Source organism: Hippopotamus amphibius, chromosome 7 (assembly GCF_030028045.1).
Source record: "Hippopotamus amphibius kiboko isolate mHipAmp2 chromosome 7, mHipAmp2.hap2, whole genome shotgun sequence".
Classification (NCBI taxonomy): Eukaryota; Metazoa; Chordata; class Mammalia; order Artiodactyla; family Hippopotamidae; genus Hippopotamus; species Hippopotamus amphibius.
In genome coordinates this window covers 85,751,139-85,772,816 of record NC_080192.1, presented here as the reverse complement: position 1 = coordinate 85,772,816, position 21,678 = coordinate 85,751,139, and the positions used below count along the sequence as shown (strand labels likewise).

At 42.4% G+C, this 21,678-nt stretch overlaps 1 protein-coding gene across 3 annotated transcripts in view; it reads left to right on the top strand.

Moving 5' to 3' along the window:
- The first annotated feature begins 13,764 nt into the window (after positions 1-13,764).
- Positions 13,765-21,678, top strand: part of SEMA4F (ssemaphorin 4F) — a 38,399-nt gene continuing 30,485 nt past the window's right edge. For 2 of the 3 annotated variants that reach the window (XM_057743668.1, XM_057743666.1), the window contains exons 1-4: positions 13,765-13,998; positions 16,233-16,384; positions 17,050-17,109; positions 17,316-17,414. In XM_057743668.1, coding sequence (XP_057599651.1) covers positions 13,845-13,998; positions 16,233-16,384; positions 17,050-17,109; positions 17,316-17,414 — 465 coding nt within the window. In that variant the 5' untranslated portion in view covers positions 13,765-13,844. The remainder of the gene's footprint in view (positions 13,999-16,232; positions 16,385-17,049; positions 17,110-17,315; positions 17,415-21,678) is intronic. The other variant, XM_057743667.1, reaches the window with a different exon arrangement.

Sequence of the window (21,678 nt, the reverse complement as noted above, 5' to 3'; positions counted from 1 at the left end):
GACTTTTATAAGTTATCTAAGAGCACACAGATAAATGTGTTTCTCAAAATAAATCTATGAAGTTACTTCCCTTCAAACTTTCTTTTTTGCACAGAAGTCAGCATTTGTTCATTCAACAATTTTTAGCTGGGCTCCAACTGTGCGTTGTGTACTGCTGAACAAATAAATGAATATGCTAATCTATTGAAAGTAACCTTGAACTAGAAATTCAAATCAATGAGTAATATATTTACCAAGAAAACACATGCCATAAATATCTCTTAACTGTACTTCTATGTTCTATAAATTTATTTATTTAATTTCTTTTTTAAAAAAAATTTTTGGCTGCTTTGGGTCTTCGTTGCCGCGTGGGCTTTCTCTAGTTGTGGAGAGCGGGGGCTATTCTTCACAGTGGTTCATGGGCTTCTGATTGTGGTGGCTTCTCTTATTGTGAAGCACAGGCTCTAGGCACGTGGGTTTCAGTAGTTGTGGCTTGCGGGCTCTAGAGCACAGGCTTGGTAGTTGTGGCACATGGGCTTAGTTGCTCTGCAGCATGTGAGATCTTCCCAGCCCGGGGATCAAACCCGTGTCCCCTGCTTTGGCAGGCAGATTCTTAACCACTGCCACATGGGAAGTCCCTTAACTGCACTTTTAAATTAAGTACCTGAGACTAATGCAATGCTGAATTTGAGGCTGACACACAGACAGATTCACAAAGACAAACAAGCGCCCAAAGGTCTTATTTGATGTAGAATGAGCTTCTGTTCTGCCGTCCACCTTCCCTCACATCTGAAACTCTTGTCATTTTAGAGTATAGGCAGTTCTTATTTTGCATGGTTCCACTATACACAAGTCTTGGTTACCACAATTTAGTTAAAGTCAACCCTCCATCAACATGGCTCTAATTTCAGTTACCATGGAATAGTAACTCTAATTACATAAAAGTACAAACACAGCTAGCTCTTCAGCCCACAAATCACTACCTAAATTACAGGTGTGCATCATGACCAGTGATCAATTATGTCACTTTTTTCAAAGTCTGTTGGTGACTGGTCACTGCAGATTTCTTACTCAGCTTAAGCACAGATAGCAGAGTGTAGTTATTTTACTTCCTTGCTTCTTAGTGATAAACCTATGTTGACATCTTACAAAAATAGATAATTGAAAGAGGGAACCGGCCAATGAAGATGAAGTGTATCAAAGAAACAATAAGTGGTAATGCTGAAACTGAGAGTTGAACATAAATGAACAGAAGAAAGAGATGAGTGTGAGAATATTGACAATGCCGTTGTTTAATAGACTCTAGACAGGCAGACAGAGGAATTTAGTAAGGTGAACTTATCAACATAAATGAGGAAAGTGGTTGTGACAAAAAGTATGAAGATGTCCCAGAAAAAGTGCCACTGGAAAAAAACTTCATATTAAAGAAACTCTTGAAGATATTTTACAAAATTGAAAGTGCAAAGGATAAAATGTTGGAAGCTCATCCAATCTTAGAAAAGAATATAACATTTTGGTAAGGCATAGAAGAGATGCTTGCTTGAGATGCCTGAGCAGAAGGCAAGCACAAGCACTATTCCAACTCTCCTTGATAAGTTGTTTTACAAAGAAAAAATATTTTCTCAGTGTTTCTAATGTTTTCAGTGACAGTGTACTAAAGAGGTTCTAGTTTTATTATTTTTCATTTCTCTGTACATTTATAACTGACAGTAAGAGAGTTTTTAACATTTTGACAACAATTTCAAGAGATCCCGGAACAAACGTAATTGTTCCCATTGATCATTCAGATCCCTTTGAACGGTTTCAGCTTCCACAGTCATGTTTAGATCCCACACTTGTGTGCAATTCCAACACTGTTCTTTAAAGGAGGTAAAATGAAGCAGCTCTCTTCCTTATATCATCAAACACGACCAATTAATGCATCGGATATGTTTGGGCAGAGTCCTAAGCAGCACCTGACTATCTGTGATCCTATAGGCTCCTCTTTTGACAAGAGCACCCACTTATTGGTGTACCCCTGCAAACTAGTTAAATCTGGGCCTTTAACCACCAAAAGCCACCAAGTTACTCCTTTACCCAAAACCCTTCAATGGCCCCAATTACACTTGGAACAAAATCTGAAACCCCTACCCTGGCTCTAAAATTCTGCATGTGTCTCCTCAACTCTCCATCCTCATGCCACGCCATATCTGGCCAACCCCCCTCCCATCCTCCACCCTTCTTGCCCCTGGCCGGCCCTTCAGCTCCACAAAGGCGGTTGGCCTCTTGCTGTGGATCCTGCCCCGGGATATGGTCTTCTGAGTATTCACCTCCTTAACCCTACTCATCCTTTAGGTCTCAGACTTTAGGTCTGAACAGGTTAGGGCCCCTTGATATGCTCCTATAAAGGCGCCTATACCATGCTTTTATAGCCTTTTGGACATTTCGTGTGTGATAAATGATTCAATGGTTCACCCTCTGGCAGGGCCACATTTAAAATTTCGTGGATCCCAAGCACTTTTGTCCTTGTGTACCCTCATTTGAAAGAAAAAAAAGATTTTCATGGGCTTCAAATTTCATTTTTTCTCCTCATGTAAGGAAAAAAATAAAACAAAAACTCTTTTCTTCGACCCTAAGCTTTCACTGTTTTCTTCTGACTTTACAAGAAGTTAATATATTTTTATGGGCCCCCCCAAAGTGTCACAGTCCCTCAGCACGGAGCCTACCCTGCCTGACGGATTGGCCACCCAGAGAAGGAGACTCGGCTCAGCCCTTCCTGGCTTCAGAACCGCGTGCGGAGGCCGGGCTCAGGCGCGGCGCACCTGGGCCTCTGGGCGTCAGGCCTCCCCGGCAGCTGCCTGCGTCGGCCGACCAACACCCGCTTGACAGCAAGCCCGAGCTCGGCCCAAGCCCTTTCTGTGAGGCGCTACCCGCGGCCGCCCTCCCCGCCTGCTGCTCTCAACCCCGCTCCTACCCCTCGGCGGGAGAGGCCACTCTTGCTTTGCGAAGGTGAAGACGAGGCTCTCGAGCCCTTCCGGCTCTCCGCATGCGCCTGCACTGCCGAGGGTGCCCCCTCAGGCCGGGCGGCTCACTGCAGGGCACCGCCTCTGGGTCCACCTCAGACTGCACCTCAAGACAGCCGTCTTCAAAGTCCGGGTGCCAGAGGAACAGCCCTTCTCTGGCGCTAAGGTTGAGTTTTGGATTACTGTTGAGAATACTATGCTAAACCTGACACTTCCTCAAGCTACCCCTGCTCCATGAAACATTCCAGTGGTACCTCATCATGTTCCTGGGTTTAACCGTTCCCTTCCACATCTTTCACTCACTCACTGTCAGTTACTCTTTTTTCCCTTCCAACTTTATTGAGGTATAATTGACACACAGCACTGTATACATTTAAGGTGTACAGCATAACACTTTGACTTATATACATCATGAAAGGTTTACCGCAATAAATTTACTGAGCACCCGTCATCTCACATAGATACGAAATTAAAGAAATAAAAAACATTTTTCTTATAATGAGAACTCAGGATTTACTCTTTTAACAACTTTCACATATAACATATAGCAGTGTTACTTATATTATACATTACATCCTTAGTACTAATTTATCTTGTAACTGGAAGTTCATACCTTTTGACTGCCTTCCACCCCTACCCCCCCCCCCCCCCACCCCGCCTCCAGCTCTGGTAACCACAAATCTGATCTCTTTTCTATGAGTTTGTTTCTGTATTTTTGAAGTATAATTGACCTTCAACACTATGTTAGTTTCTGTTACACAACATAGTTATTTGGTATTTATATACATTTCAAACTGAACACCACAATACATCTAGTTACCATCTGTCACTGTACAAACATATTACATAGTTATTGACTATATTCCCCACCCTGTACATTTCATACCTGTAACTCATTTACTTTGCATCTGGAAGTTTGTACCTGTTACTCTCCCTCACCTTTTTCTTTCCATCCTCCTCTACCCCCCATCACCTCTGGCAACCACCTGTTTGTTCTCTGTATCTGTAACTCTGTTTCTGTTTTGTTATGATTGGTTGTTCATTTGTTTTGTTTTTTAGGTTCCACGTATAAGTGAAATCATAAAATATTTGTAATTCTCTGTCTGACTTAATATTTCGCTTAGCCTAATACCCCTAGGTGCATCCATGTTGTTGCGAGTGGCAAGATTTCATTCCTTTTTATGGCTGAGTAATATTCCATTGTATATATGTTCATATATATGTATATATAAACATCTTCTTTATCCATTTATCTATTGATGGGCTCTTGGGTGACTTTCATATTCTTGGCTATTGTAAATAATGCTGCAATGAACATAGAGATGCATATATCTTTTCTAATTTGTGTTTTCATTTTCTTCACATAAGTACTCAGGAGTGGAATTCCTGGATCATATGGTAGTTCTATTTATAACTTGTTGAGGAATCTCCGTATAGTTTTCCATAGTGCCTGCACCAATTTACATTCCCATCAACAGTGTATGAGAGTTCCCTTTTCTCTACATCCTTGCTAATAGGCATAGTGACAGGTGTGAAGTGACATCTCATTGTGCTTTTGATTTGTATTTCCCTGATATTAATAATCTTGAGCATCTTTTCATGTGCCTGTTGCCCATCTGTATGTCTTCTTTGGAAAAAATCTCTATTTAGGTCCTCTGCCCATTTTTTTCCTCTGCCCATTTTTAAATTGGATAGTTTTTTTTTTTTCTTTCTTTTTTAATGGGATCTTCCTGGAGCTGGGATTGAACCCGTGACCTCTGCATTGTCAGGCAGATTCCCAACCACTGCGCCACCTAGGAAGCCCAGCATAGTTTGTTTTTTGATATTGATTTGTATATTTTGAATATTAATCCCTTATCGGATATATCATTTCCAAATAGCTCCCATTTAGTAGGTGCCCTTTCTGTTTTGTTAATTCTTTTCTTTGCTCTGCAAAAGCTTTTCAGCTTGCTGTAGTCCCATTTGTTTATTTTTGCTTTTGTTTCCCCTGCCTGAGGAGACATATTAAAAAATTTGCTACTGCAAAGAGCATACTGCCTATGTTTTCTTCTAGAAGTTTTATGGTTTCACATCTTACATTTGTCTTTAATCTATTTTGAATTTAATTTTGTTCATGGTGTGAGAGAGTAATCCAGTTTGATTCTTTTGCAATGTAGTTGTCCAGTTTTCCCAGAACCATTTGTTGAAGAGACTGTCTTTTCCCCATTGTATATTCTTGCCTCCTTTGTCATAGATTAATTGCCCATATAAGTATGACTTCATCTCTGGGCTCTCTAACTGTTCCGTTGATCTATGGGACTGTTTTTCTGCCAGTACCATACTGTTTTCATGACTGTAGCTTCATAGTATAGTTTGAAATCAGGGCTCATGATAACTCCAGTTTTGCTCTTTTTTCTCAAGACTGTTTTTGGCTCTTCAGGGCCTTTTGTGTTTCCATACAAATTTTAGAATTATTTGTTACAGTTCTGTGAAAAATGTAATCGGCATTTTGGTAGGGATTGTATGGAATCTGTAGATCACCTTGGGTAGTATGGTCATTTGAACAATATTCTTCCAATCCATGAACACGGTGTATCTTTTCATCTGTTTGTGTCATCTTCAATTTCTTTCATCATTGTCTAATAGTTTTCTGAGTACAGGTCTTTTACCCCCTTAGTTAGATTTATTCCTAGCTATTTTATTCTTTTGGATGTAATTGAAAATGGGATTTTTTTTCTTAACTTCTCTTTCTGATACAGTAGTTTGTTCTTAGTGTATAGAAATGCAATTGATATCTGTATATTAATTTTGTATCCTGAAACTTTACTGCAACAATGATTAGCTCTAGTAGTTTTTTGGTGGCATCTTAAGGATGTTCTATATATAGCATCATGTTATCTGCAAGCAGTGACAGTTTTACTTCTTCCTTTCCAATTTGGATTACTTTAATTTCCTTTTCTTGCCTGATTGCTATTGCTAGGATTTCCAATACTATATTGAATAAAAGTGGCAAAAGCAGACATCCTTGTCTTATTCCTGATCTTAGAGGAAATGCTTTCAGCTTTTCACCACTGACAGTAATGTTAGTTGTAGGCTTATCATATATTGCCTTTATTATGTTAAGATATGTTCCCTCTAAATGTACTTTGATGAGAGTTTTTTTAATAATTTCTTTTTTCTTTTATTTACTTAATTATTTTTTGATGAGAGTTTTAATCATGAATAGATGTTTAGTTTTGTGAAAAAAGTTTCTGCATCTATTGAGATGATCATATGACTTTTATTTTTCAGTTTGTGAATCTGGTGTATCATATTGATTAAGTTGTGAGTATTGAATTATCCTTGCATCCCTGGGATAATCCCACTTGATCATGGAGTATGATCCTCTTACTGTATTGATGAATTCATTTTCCTATTATTTTGTTGAAGACTTTTGCATCTATGTTCATCAGTGATATTGGCCTGTAATTTTCTTTTTTTGTGATATCTTTGTCTGGTTTTGGTATCAGGGTGATGCCTGCTTTGTAGAATGAGTTTGGAAGCATTTCTTCCTCTGCAATTTTTTGGACTAGTTTGAGAAGGATAGGTATTAACTCTTCTCTAAATGTTTGGTAGAATTCTCCTGTGAAGGCATTTGGTCCTGGACTTTTGTTTTTTGGGAGTTATCTTATTACTGATTCAATATCATTACTGGTAATTAGTTTGTTCATATTTTCTGTTTCTTCTTGGTTTACTCTTGGGGGATTGTACATTTCTAGGAATTTGTCTATTTCTTCTAGATTGTCCATTTTATTGGTGTATAATTGTTCATAGCAATCTCATGAATCTTTGTGTTTCTGTGGTGTCAGTTGTATCTTCCCCTTTTCCCTTTCTGATTTTATTGATTTGGGCCCTCTCCCTTTTTTTCTTGATAAGTCTGGCTAAGTATTTATCAATTTTGTGTATCTTTTCAAAGAATGAGCTCTTAGTTTCACTAATCTTTTCTTTTTTTGTTTGTTTTGTTTTTGTTTGTTTTAGTTTGTACTTCATTTATTTCTTTCCTATCTTTCTGATTTCCTTCTATTAACTTCAGTCTTTGTTTATTCTTTTTCTAGCTCCTTTAGGTGTTGGGCTAGGTTGTTTATTTGTGCTTTTTCTTGTTTCTTGAGGTAGGTTTGTATCACTATAAACTTCCCTCTTAGAACTGCTTTTGCTGCATCTCATAGATTTTTGTATTTCTGTGTTTTTATTTTCATTTGTCTCCAAGGTTTTTTTTTTTTATGTCTTCAGTGATCCATTGGTTGTTTTGTAGCATATTGTTTAGCCTCCATGTGTTTGCATTTTTCAGTTTTTTTTTTCATGTAGTTGATTTCTTGTCTCATTGTGTTGTGGTTGGGAAAGATGCGTGATAAAATTTCTATTCACTTAAATTTGTTGAGACTTGTTTTGTGCCTAGCCTGTGATCTATTCTGGAGAATGTTCCATGTGCACTTGTAAAGAATGTATATTCTGCTCTTTTGGGATGGAATGTCCTGTAGATATCTATAACTCCAGCTGGTCTGATATGTCATTTAGGCCACTGTTTCCTTATTGATTTTCTGTCTGGATGATCTGTCCATTGATGTGAGTGGGGTGTTAAAACCCCCTATTATTGTATTATTGTCAGCTTCTCTCTTTATGTCTGTTAATATCTGATTCATATTTTAGGTGCTCTTATATTAGGTGCACATATGTTAATGAATGTTATATCTTCTTGAATCAATCTCTTTATCATTACATAATGCACTTTTTGACTTTTCTTATAGATTTTGTTTTAAAATCTATTCTGTCTGAAGTGAGTATTGCTACCCAGCTTTCTTGTCGTTTCTGTTTGCATGAAATATCTTTTTCCATCCCCTCACTTTCAGTCTGTGTATGACTTTAGCTCTGAGTTGAGTCTCTTGTAGACAGCATGTAGATGGGTCTTGTTCTTTTATCCAATCAGCCACCCTATGTCTTTTGACTGGAGCCTTTAGTCCATTGATATTTAAAGTGATTATTGATAGGTATGTACCTATTTCCATTTTGTTACTTGTTTTCTGGTAGTTTCTGTAGTTCTTTGTTCTTCTTTTAGTTTCTTTACTTGTAGTTTGATGATTTTCTTTTGCAGTATGCTTGTGTTTCTTTCTCTTTAGTTTTTGTTTATCTATTATAGGTTTTTGATTTGTGGTTACCATGGGGTTCATATATGTTGACCTATAACTACTTGTTTTAAACTAGTAGTCATTTAAGTTCAAACACACTTTAAAAGATGTACATTTTTTCACTCCCTTCCCTTAAGTTTTGTGTTTTTGATATCATATTTTATATCTTTGTTTTTCCTTTAACTGTTTATTGTCATTCTAGTTGATTTTACAAGTTTTTATCTTTTACTCTTCATACTAGCTTATTTCAGTGGTTGATCCACAGCCTTTAATATACATTTGCCTTTACTAGTGGGAATTTTTCTTTCCTACAGATTCTTACTTCATGTTGTAGCCTTTTATTTTCCGCTTAGAAAAGACCCTTTAACATTTCTTTTAGGGTTGGTTTAGTATTGATGAACTCTTTTAGTTTTTTCTCATTTGAAAAGTTCTTTATCTGAATGATAATTCTGAAAGATAATCTTGCTGGATACAGTATCCTAGGTTGTAGGTTTTTCCCTTTCAGCACTTTAAACATATCATGCCACTCCCATTAGTTCAGCCTGAAGTTTCTGCACAAAAATCAGCTGATAGCTTTATGGGAGTTCCCTGGTATGTGACTCTTTGCTTTTCTCTTGCTGCCTTTAGAATTCTTTAACTTTTGCTGTTTTAATTATGATATGTATTTTTTGTTGGTCTGTTTGGGTTCATCTTTTTGGGGACTCTCTCTACTCCCTATATCTGCCTATCTGTTTCCTTCTTCAGGTTCAGGAAGTTTTCAGCCATAATCCTTTCTCTCTCTCTTCACCTTCTGGGACCCCTATAATTTGAATGTTGGTTGGTATGCTTGATGTTGTCCCAGAGGCCCCTTATACTGTACTCATTTTTTAATGTTTTTCTTTTTGCTGTTCTGATTGGGTAATTTCCATTTTCTATCTTCAGATCACTTTTGCATTCTTCTGTATCACCTAGACTTCTGTGAATTCCCTCTAGGGTATTTTTCATTTTAGTTCATTGTATTCTTCAGTTCCAACTAGTTTTTTCTTATACTTTCTAGCTCCTTGTTAAAATTCTTACTGTGTTCATCTGTCCTTTTCCCTGGTTCAGTTAGCAATCTTATTACTAATGCTTTGAGCTGTTTATTTTGTAAATTATTTACCTTTGTTTCATTTTTTTTAGTTTTTTTCTCCTTTTGCCTTTGTTTGAAACAAATTCCTGTCTTCCTTACCATTTTGCTTAACTTTCTTTGTCTCTATGAAATTAGCTGAAACAGTTACCTATTCCAGTCTTAAAGTGGTGTCCTTGTGTGGAAGTGTCCCTATGCTGTCAGTGTGTTTGCAATGACTTTGGTGGGAGCCTGAATTACATCTTCCCTCAGAGTGTGCCAGCAGCTATCACCTTGGTAGGAGGTGGGGCTGGAGAAGGAGAGGCTAGAGCCAGAACCAGGTGTGAGCTGGGGCTTATCCTCTGCTCAGTGGCCAACATCACCGTATTGGGGGCAGGATTGGGTCCCAAGTTGCTGGAGCAGAAGCCCTGAGGGTTGGATCTGAGCTGGTTTTGTATCCTCTACCTTTGCCCCAGAGTGGGGCAGTGCTGGAGCAAGAGCAGGGGCTCAGTGTGGGTCCAGATGCAGGCTGGGGCAGTCCTGGCACCACTCGGAGTTCTAGACTACTCCTGATCTGCTTCCTGATGAACACTAGCAATGGTTGCCCTTGCCCCATTTGGATGCCATGCTGGATCCAAGCTGGCTCTGTCACTTGCACCTGTATACTCTCTTTGGTCACGTCAGTCTCCTCCCTAGTGTGGAGCTGTGTGAAGGAGCAAGAGGGGCCATAGAGGGCTCTGCTCAGGCTGGGGTACATGCTGGGCAGTCACAGGAAACCAGCCAGAGTGCCAGGTAGTTTCAGTCTGCTCCCTCAGCCTTGTTTCAGGAGTAAGGAAGTGCGTGCATGCTCTTCACAAGCAGAGTCCAGGTTTCTTATAGCTCTGTTGTCAGTCCCACTGGTTTTCAAACCCACTAAAGGGGTTGGGGTGCCCAATATGTGGTTCAAACCACTCACTCCCCAGGAAGGATCTCTGAGCCTGTGTAATCCCTCTCCTCTTCTGTGTCCCCTCCTAGGCTTGCAGGTTCTGATCTGATCACTTCTCACCCTTTCCTACCCTACTATGTGTGGATTTTTCTTATAGCCTTGGCTGTGTAAGAGTTTTTCTGCCAGCCTCCAGTTTGTTTTTAGTGAAAATTTCTCCACATATAGATGTACTTTTAATGTGTCTGTGGGGGGAGGTGAGCTCCATGTCCTCCTCCTACTCTATCTTGATCTCCTCCTTGAAAAAGATTTTTGAAAAAAATCAAAAGACAAAAAATTCAATACTGAAACTATGCTCAGAGAAGGAACTGAGCCTAGGTTAGATTGCTGAGGAGCAGCTAGGGAGAGGTATATGTCAGTTCTAGAAAAAGAAGCCTATTGTGTTGAGGCTAGTGTGTTAGAAAGAAGGTTTCAGAGAGTAGATTTGATGTACCAATCTCAAATAACAATTTTCCCTTCTAGACTAAGCGATTTGAATTCAGACAGCATGTTTTAATCATCTTCTTATCTCTGGTTCTTGGCAAAATGCCTAGCACATTGTATGCCCTCAATAACTATTGAATTAACAAACCTGAGCTTGCACTTTAGAAAGATTATGCTGCTGGCAATCTGAAAGGGGACAGATTAAAGGCAGGGTTTTTGTTTTTGTTTTTCAATAAAACTATTGCATAGTCTAGATGAGCGATGATAAAGTCCTGGATTATAATGGTAATTTAAGGTACTTAGGAGGCATAAATTTCAGGACATGGTGAATGTTCACATGTGGATGTGGTAGACAGCCTCCAAGATGCTCCCGCCCACCAAAATCCTTGTATTCCACCCTTGTGTACTCCCTTCCTACAGTGCATCAGTGTTGGGCTGTGTGACCAATAGAATATGGCAGAAGTGATCATATGTTACTTCTGGGACTAGGTTATAAAATACATTGTGACTTTTATTTTATGCCTTAGAATCATTTACTCTGATGAAGTCACTTCTTGTTGCAAGGATATTCAAGCAGCCTCATGGAGTGTTCCATGTGGAGAGGAACAGAGACTTACTGCCAACAACCAGCATCAATTTGCCAGTCATGGAAAATTGTCATCCTTGAAGTGGATCCTCCAGCCCCAGTCAAGTCTTCAGATGGCTGCAGCCCCATCCAATATCTTGACTGTATTGGGAGCTAGACTACCCAGCTGAGCTACTAATGAATTGCTAACACAGGGAAACTGTGAGATAGTAAATGTTCGTTGTTGTTTTAAGCCACTAAATTCTGATGTAATAATTTGTTACTTGTTTTGCAGCCTGGATAACTAATATGACAGGGGATGAAAGAGGAGAAAGCAAGGATTACCTCCAAGGCTATAAACTGGAGGATTAAATGCTTGAAGAAGGAACAGGGGTTGGGATGGGAGAGTGATTTATACTCAGGCTCTGTGCTTGTCTTGACTGTAGGATATCTAAGTGGACATGCTTACAGGCAGTTTTTTTAAAAATAATTTTTAAAATTAATTTTATTTACTTATTTATTTACTTATTCACTGCATTGGGTCTTCATTGCTGCACAGGCTTTCTCTAGCTGTGGCAAGTGGGGGCTACTATTTGTTGCAGTGCACGGATTTCTCATTGCAGCAGCTTCTCTTGTTGTGGAGCACAGGCTCTATGTGTGCAGGCTTCAGTAGTTGTGGCACATGGGCTCAGTAGTTGTGGCTTGTGGGCTCTAGAGCGAAGGCTCAATAGTTGTGGTGCATGGGCTTAATTTGCTCCATGGCATGTGGGATCTTCCTGGCCCAAGGATCAAACCCATGTCCCCTGCATTGGCAGGTGGATTCTTAGCCACTGCACCACCTGGGAAGCCCCTTGTAGGCATTTTTCACAGAACTAGAACAAATAATCCTAAAATTTATATGGAACCACAAAAGACCCAGTATTGCCAAAGCAATCCTGAGGAAAAAGAACAAAGCTGGAGGCATAACCCTTCCAGATATCATACAATACCACAAAGCTACAGTAATCAAAACTGCATGGTATTGGCACAAAAACAGACATATGGATCAATGGAACAGAATAGAGAGCCCAAGAATCAACCCACACACCTATGGTCAATTAATCTTCAACAAAGGAAGCAAGAATATACAATGGAGAAAAGACAGTTTCTTCAGCAAGTGATGTTGGGAAAGCTGGAGAGCCACATGTAAATCAATGAAGTTAGAACACTCTCTCATACCATATACAAAAATAAACTCAAAATGGCTTAAAGACTTAAATAAAAGCCATGACAGAATAAAACTCCTAGAAGAGAACATAGGCAAAACATTCTCTGACATAAATCATACCAATGTTTTCTTAGGTCAGTCTCCTAAGGCAAAAGAAATAGAGGCAAAAAATAAACAAGTGGGACCTAATCAAATTTACAAGCTTTTGCACAGCAAAGAAAACCATAAACAAAATGAAGACAGGGACTTCCCTGGTGGCGCAGTGGTTACGAATCCACCTGTCAATACAGGGGACACGGGATCCATCCCTGAGCTGGAAAGATCCCACATGTTGCGGAGCAACTAAGCCTGTGCGCCACAACTGCTGAGCCCATGTGCCACAACTACTGAAGCCCGTGCACCTAGAACCCATGCTCCACAAGAGAAGCCACCGCACTGAGAAGCCTGAGTACTGCAATGAGGAGGAGACCCAGCTCGCACAGCTAAAGAAAGCCCACGCGCAGCAATGAAGACCCCATGCAGCCAATCAGTCAATCAATCAATCAATGAATCAATCAAAAATCAACATTATTGAGATGCAATTTGCAAACAATAAAAAGCCTATTTAAAAAAATGAAAAGCCAACTTATGGAATAGGAGAAGATGTTAACAACGGAAGTGACAAGGGCTTAATTTCCCAAATATACAAACAGCTCATACAGCTCAATATCAAGAAAACAAACAACCCAATCAAAAAATGGGCAGAGGACCTAAAAAGACATTTCTCCAAAGAAGACACACAGATGGCCAACCGGCACATAAAAAGGCGTTCAGCATCACAAATTATTAGAGAAATGCAAATAACTACAATGAGGTATCACCTCGCACCTGCCAGAATGGCCATCATCAAAAAATCTACAAACAATAAATGCTGGAGAGAGTTTGGAAGAAAGGAAACCCTCCCACACTGTTGGTTAGAATGTAAGTTGGTGCAGCCACAGTGGAGAACAGTATGGAAGTTCCTTAAAAAAAACGAAAAGTAGAGTTACCATATGATCCTGTAATCACACTCTTGGGTATATATCCAGAAAAAAACACTAATTTGAAAAGATAATGCACCCCAATGTTCATACTAGCAGTTGGAGCGGCCTTTGCAAACCTGTCACTCAGGGTCCTGGAGTGACACGTCCAGCCCAATTCTGAGGTAGAACGCCCACCTACCCCTGGGTCTAGCTCCCCCTCTTTCTGGGCTGGGCTTTTTCTCTCCTTAGTCCTGCCTGCACGCAACCCCTATGGCTGGAGGAGAAAATCAGCCCTATCATTGGTCCCTTCTCCAAGGGGTGGAGCCAGGTTCCGTTCTGACCCGCAGCCGCAGGCCCAACCACAGCAAGGAGAGCCGAGTGGGGCCGAGGCTGGCGGCGCCGAGGCTCTGAGCGGAGGCTGCGAGGCGCGCCACACCCCGGCGGCCAGACTGTGGCAAAAATGCCGGCTTCTGTCACGCGGCCCCGCCCGCGCCCTCCGGCCTCGCCCTCACGCCTGCTGCTCCTGCTGCTGCTGCTGCTGCTGGAGGTGCTAAGCGGCCGGGTGTGTGGCCGCGTCCCCCGCTCGGTGCCCAGGATCTCGCTTCCTATCTCCGGTAAGGCGCGTACGCCCTCGCCCTTAGCTCTTCGCGCCACGCCCAGACCCCGCCCGCAGGTACCCGAACCCACTTGCCCTCCCCACCCGGGCAGCCGCGCCCGGGGCCCCGAAGCTCGGCCCGCGGCGTCCTGCGCTGCCCACGCCCCGCCCGGCTGCGGGCGGGACCCCCACGTGGTGCTGCTCCTCCGGCCGGAAGACTCGGCTCCTACGACAAGCCCAGGCGCTTCCCGCGGCCCCTTATTCACGCAGCCGCCCCTCACCGTGCAGACGCGGACACTGAGGCCCAGGAAGGGGAATGGCGTTGCCGGAGACCACCCATTTCGAAGTTTCCTCTCTTTTATTCCCCTCTTCCCTCACATGCACCTGTGTCCATCACGCCAGCCTGACGCCCGTCCTGCTCTCAAACCCTTCTGTCTTCCGTACTCCTCCAAACACCCATCCTTCTGATTACCAGCTCAGCATTTCCATCTGCCCACTTCTCAAATTCATTCCCTTATCATAAGTTCTAACCTCCTCCGAGCCTTTTGCGCCGCTCAGAGCCCTAATTTCCCTAACCCACTCCCCAGGCCTCTCATCTCTGATACCAACTCCCATTCTCCCATCATCTGATCCACCATAACCCTCCTAACTTCCTCAACATTCCCTGCTCCCTTTACCCATTCTTTACATTGAGTGCTGTGAAACGATTCAATGAGTTGATTTAAAATTCTATTTAAATGATTTTTAAAGTCTTCAGAAGGGAAAAAGGAGGGAGATGTCCTTTCAAAATATGTGAAAGAAGCCAGGGGATGCCACAAGGTTAAAAGTGGTCATTGGAGTGATTCACACTTCAAAAGGCTCTTTGTTGAGGTGGGCATGAGTGTAGCCATGAACCTTGTGTTTTTCTCAGTGGGCACTGAGTGTTAGCACCTTGGGCAGACACAACCAGTGAAGCCAAGAGTATAGCCTTTGGGAAAAACTCACGACTGGGTGATAGTAATTTAGAGTATTCTAAAGTACTTCTGTCGCTTCACACCAGTAATGTTTAGTGATACTATGAATCCAGAAGACAAAGTTGTGGTCAGAGCCTGGGTTTCAGTTTGTGTTGGAGCAATAGCCACAACATGGAGGTTGCCCGACTGGGTTCGTATCCAGGAATCCTATATGACAAAGTGAGGCAGAGGCGGGGATATGAAAGGTGGTTGGATGATCTGGGGCTTATACTGGGATAAGCATGGAATAGTAGGCAGGATACAGCACAGACGCGAGTATGGGTATGGCAGGATGGGGCGGTTGGGACTCCATTACATCAGCACACCTAAGAATGCATGGCCATTCTACCAGTCTTGAAGGTAGACGAGCAGATGAAGCAGGTAGAGCAGAGCTGTATTAATTTAGGTGCTCAGAGCCAGAGATTGAGCTAAAAAGGTAAATTCATTCTAACTTTTTCATTATAATCTTTAAATAGATCAGAGTTTTGAATGCTGCTTTGGGTTTAGATTTGGCCCAGACAGAGCACAGGCTTAAAGATGGAAGAAAGGAACCGTTTGTGAAATATGTAGTATGTGTCAGATGCTTCCACATATGTTATCTCATTTAATTCTCAACAACCCTGGATGGTGGTGTTTACAGATGAGGAAAGTGATGCTCAGAGAGGGCAAGTATCATACATCTCAAGATCATACATCCGGTAAGTGAAAGAGCCGTATTTAGACTTGGGCTGATCCATTTCCAAAGCACATACTCTTCTTGCCCACTCTACTCTCTTACCTCTTTGGGTAGAATCGGGGTGAGATCAAGGGTGGTGGGAGAGAGAAGAGATGGTCTAATGTGTTGGTGAAAAGAGTGAGATATTTCTCTTCTAAGTAAAAAGAAGTTTCTGTTAAGTAGTGGTCTAAAAAAAGAAAAAAGAAAAAAAAAAAGGAAATTTAGAGAGGAAAGTACTTGTACCTTATACAGGTATTTTCAAATTATGTATCATGTTGCTATGAATAGAAATAAATATTAAATAGACTTAATATTTATGCTATTTTAATGAAGTATTCTATTTTTATAGAAAAAGCCTACTTTATTGTGTGCTAAATACTTTGGGCCTCATCTTTGGGGAGATTAGATGGTTGGCCTGTCAAGGCTTTGTTTTTGCCCATAAGGCTGCTCAATAAATGGTACTTTATGGGCTTTGCCCTTGTGGACCCAGCTCTTATGAAATGATGGCTGATATCACTCTTCACTCTCACCCTCTCTTCCTGCCAGAGGCTGACTCCTATCTCACCCGGTTCACCATCCCTCAGATATACAATTACTCGGTTCTCCTTGTGGATCCTGCTTCCCATATGCTTTATGTCGGCGCCCGGGACACCATCTTCGCTCTATCCCTGCCCCTTTCAGGGGAGAGACCTCGCAGGGTGAGAGATGAGAGTAGGGAGGACCTCAGATTCCAGAGCATGTGATTAAATCCTTGGCTTTATGGCATATGAGTGGGGGTGGGTGGGTGCGGGTGTTGTGGTCGGAGGAGAAATTTTGGTGAAAAAGGAATAAGGGTAGATCATCAGCCTCATTGTCTCAGCTGAGGGTGATTGGGGGGTTCGTGGTGACTGAGGAGGCTATGAGGGAGGTTCATGACGATGGAGAGAGGCCACAGTGACCAGGGTTCAGGTGGCAGTGGGCAGAGGAATCTTTAAAATCATATGACTCTAGGGGAATAGCTTTCAAACTTTTTTGAGCACCACTTAGTAAGAAATATATGGTACATTCTGATCTACTACACAAAGTATGTACTGAAAGAAAACTTTCTTGAAACAATGTCTACTCTCCTATATGTGATACATTCTGATATATTCTGTTTCATTCAAAATAAGGTTGGTTGAGATTTCAGAATTGATTTCATTACTTATTAATGGGTAGGGCCCTCCAGTATGAAAAACAGTGCCCAGTGGTCGGGGGCGGGGGGCGGGGGTGGGTATCTCTGAAGTTTCCAAATTGATGGAGGTTGTGGAACTGTGTCACCTACTCTGACTTGGGAGGAATTTGGGTGAGAATCTGGGGGAAATGGTTACTCTTCCTTTCTTAGATTGACTGGATGGTGCCTGAGGCCCACAGACAGAGCTGTAGGAAGAAAGGCAAGAAGGAGGTAGGTATAAATCTGGGCCCTGTCCTGAGTGTCAGTTGAGGCCTTGGCCCAGCCCTGACTCTGTGTCAGTTCCCTGCAGTGCTCCCATCCCAGTGGGCCCAGGCAGGGACTCTCATACCATAACCAGAGCTGCATATAACTGTCCTAACACTACCTTTCCTTGTACCGGCTGCCTCTGATTCTCTCTAACCATCTCTGACCCCCAGGACGAATGTCACAATTTTGTCCAGATTCTCGCCATTGCCAATGCCTCTCACCTCCTCACTTGTGGCACCTTCGCTTTTGATCCGAAGTGCGGGGTTATTGTGAGTGACGGGTGCAAGGGCGGGAGGGGCCTTCTGTGAGCGACTATGACAGGGGTCATGCCTAAGGCAACCCTTGTGCATGATAAGCATTGGGGGTGAGGGATGTCCTCATAGGGTGGAGCCTTTGTCTCCTGAAGGAGGGTGTGAAAGGGAGGGGGAGGGAGGTTGTCTGTAGAAAGTGAGGAATACAGAGTGTAAAGAGGGACATAGTGGGATGGTGAAGGAAGTGAGGATGCTAGCTGGGCTGTGGGGAGGAACTTCAGGGGCCGGTAACTCAAGTGTTCCTTGTCTTGTGCATGCTTTGTCCAGGCAGCCTGGGTCCATTTCTTAATCAGTACAGTCCATACCTGTTTCTTCCTCCCATGGCATGTGATTGTCTTTCACCACCTTCTCCCACCTCCACTGTCAACCTCATTCTGTGTGTGCTGTGACCCTTTGCTCTCACGGCTTCTGAGGTCGCTGCCTACTAATGTAGTACCTGCTGGCCCCATACTTTGGATCTTGCCTTCAAGGTGGGCACTCTGTCAACCATGTTTTCTTCTTAGTCCTGTTTATTGCTGGTAAAGCCCTGGGCATCTCCAACCTCACGCTCAGGCGGGCTTGGGACCTGGATACCCCCAATCACATCTAGGTCATGGCCTCAGAAATCCCTGGGATTGGTGACATCTTAGAAAAGGTGTTAATGTTTTTGACCCCTCACTTTTCCCCATCAGTTATCCTCTGGCAGCACACATTTGTGACCAGGCCCTGGGATGAGTCAGAAGCCTCACATGTCCTTCATATCACTGAACACTTTTTACCCCTTTCTGCTAGGGGTAGGAGGGAGTACAACAACTCCCTTTCCTGACCCTGATCCTTAATGGTAGATCTTGACCTGATCCTTCTGCAGTCGGTAGTAGTCCTTGCCACATGGATCTAGTCAGCTTGTACCTCTAAACCTCTTTGTTAAACATCATCCTTATATTTCTGACTTGAGTGCTATAATTGTATATGCTTGATTGCCTTAGTCCCTCTGGGTTCTCCCTGGAGTTAGTTGGTCTTATGTTGAGTTATTTTCATAACAGTGGTGATAGATTCCCTTATTGAGGTGTGGATTGCTTCCTTATCCTGGGAATGTTTCCCAGTTCAGGGTGGTGTCGAAAATCTCTATATCCCTTCAGGTAATGTTGAGGGCCTAGTTTCCCTACAGTTCTCACAAAGCTCACAAAAGTAGCAGTGGAACTGCCATTGCCGTATTTGTTCTTTCCCAGTGTACCTAGGATCAGGGAGCCCATGGGTGTGGATATCAGAGCTGTGGTTTACAGATGATATGATTACTCCAGGTTAGTTCCCCAGGGCCTTCTATTCTTCTTTGGCTCTCTGAGGTGGGATCCTAATGGTTGTTACATAAGTATCTAGACAGAAAGTGTTCTGGACATACCTGTCAGGATTGATGTGACTTGGTCCCCTATCCATTTTTGAGGAATATCAGCAACCAAGAACGGAGCCAGGGGCCTGTGTCCTGCACTCCTTTTACTTTCAACTGTTTTCTGAACCCTCCTGTCTAGTAGGCTCATGAAATGAAGGACCATCCTTTGATCAAGGCTTGTTTGTAGGAGAATATAGGGCACCGCTAACAATTGTGTTAACCCTTCAAGCATACTGCTCTCTAGACTTCCTGAATGTTCTCTTCTGCATTTATCTGTCTTATCCTGCTACCTGGAAATCCCCATCTGCTTGAGCAAGTCCTTGCCTTATCCTTAGTGCTGAAATTCTCATGTCCCAGACTGATGACTTTGAGACTGTGTGTAACTGTTATCTGAGAGCTTTGGCTAGCTGATCTGGATACAGTAACTTGCTCAGAGTTGATTACTCAGAGAAGTGAAGATTCTTACAAAAGGAAGTTTAAGCATAGGACCTACCAGCTCCAACAATGTGGAGTGCTGCCCTTCAGTGACAGCTTCTCAGACACTGGAGGAAAATATTTTAATTTGTCTTGTTGAGGGAGCTCCAGCAGTTAACAGAGAAAAATGTTAGACCTACAACAACAGCAGCAGCAATGATGAGAAGACTTGCCATTCGAGTATCTACCGTGTTGCAGGCTTGGTGCCAGAAACTGTACATTCACAGTTGAGTTTAATTTTTATCACCATGTCATGATATTTATTTATTATGATAGTGATGACACATCATGATAGTATTTATTTTCAATTTACATGGATGAAACAGAAGTTCTGAAAAGTTAGGTAAAAGTCTGAGATATATTGCTGGCCACAGCAGAGCCAAGATTCAAACCCACGTTTGTCTGGCTCTGCTCCACTACCCTGTCCCTCTAGTCCAGCCTTTATCCTAGAAGAACACCTTAGCTGGCTTCAATGTCTTGTGACATTTGATTTGTTTCATGTAACAAGGACCATCTCCCCCTACCCGTCACCCCCAACCTCTTAGGAAAGGTTCTTTATACGCCTTGCACTTTTCTTGGCCAAAGTCAAAGGATGGGTTCCAACCCCACAGTTCAGTGAGAGCCTGCCGATGTAGCTCTGGCTTTCCACTTGAGGGACTTGCCTTCACCACAACTGATGCTGAGAGGACTGTGCTGACTGACACAAGGATGATGTAATGAGGAATCTCAACATTCAGATAATGTGGTGGAATGGTCTTGTCCTTTCAGACCCTAATTCAATGTCACTTTGACCATACAGTAATCATAACCTATTAATAGGCTTACTTGTTCAAAGTCTATAAACCTGAATAACATGATGATGCCATTTGGGGAAACTGGAAGAGGACAAGTTTTTTTTTTTTTAATTTTTATTTTTTTGGCACACGGGCTTTAGTTGCTCCGTGGCATGTGGGATCTTCCTGGAGCTAGGATCGAACCCGTGACCTCTGCATTGGCAGGGAGATTCTTAACCACTGCGCCACCTAGGAAGCCCAGAGGACAAGTTTTGACATGTTGAGTTTTAATCATCTCTGTGGGAAGGTCCAGTAGTCAAGTGCAGACATGGGCTAGAGTTTGGAAGACATCAGGATTTAGAGAGTTTGGGGAATGATTTACATAGGAAGTCTGGGCAGAAATGTGAAAATTAATGAGATCTTTAAAGTATATGTGAAAAAGGCTGAGGTTACATGATTAGAGGTGAAACAACCAAAGGAGACAGAGAAGCAACAGATAGGAGGAGGGGCTCCAGAAGGGAAGAGTTTCAAGAGAGTCAAGAAGTAGAATATTTCAAAGAGGGGAGTGAATCAACAGTATCCAATGGTGCAAAAAGATCAAAGAGAATGAGAACTGAGAACAGACTGAACCTTTTTAAGTTCTTGGTGAAATGTAAGGCAGTAGTTTCAGGCATAACTTGTTTTTTAGGAGTAAGAGGTGATCCAGGTTGGGTTAGAAGTAGTAGTTTGGGAAAAAGAGTCAATGGTGAGCCATTTTTGTCATTCTCTGGCTCAAACGTTTATCAAGTCAGTGACTGATAGTCTAGGAATATTAATTTGGGGTGGGTATAGAGAGTAAATTGGCGGCAAGGCTAGGCAGTGTGGAGAAAAGAAGGCAATAAGACAGACCACAGCAGCAGGTAATAACCCCATGTTCAGAGTGCCCAGACATCCTGGTAATCTCTCACTGGACTGTCATCTTTCTCCTCTGCCTGCGATGCACCCACTGTCACACAGGGCAGGTAATTGTGTTTCTGTGGGGTCCTCCATTCCAGAAGATTCTTGACCCAGTATTCTCTTTGAGGGAACATCAGACCACATCTGATTTTAACAGGCCTTCTTCAAGGCTCTCTCGGTAAAATAAAACCCTGTTTGCCAACTACAGCAAATAAATGAGCAGTCAGAATGGGCCAGTGGAACCCTTATGCTCAGGGGACAGATCTACGTTGCTACTCCAACTACCATCACAGTCATTAGGCTCCAGCAACACCATATGTCCTTCCTAGTCTGTGAACTAGAGATATCATGCCTGGCACTTCATGTCATAACTCTGATTCCTAACGGGCCACAGTTAACTTCCCTGTCAGTCCAGGTTGAAATCATCCCTGATTTTCATTTTTAGATGTTATCTTGAAGCCTCTCTTAGGCTGGATGCTCAGCTAAGGTAGTGTCTAGCTGGCTCTGTGGGACTCTTACACCTCTTGGCAGTCACCCTGGCCCCCCCCACCAGGTCAGTCCCTCTGGAGTCCCTGGATGAGGAAGACACTAACTTACCAAATTGTCAGATTCTGACCAGCGCTCAGGTCTTCACTGAGTTTGCAGATTCCCTTCGCTCCTTCTGTGTGTCCTT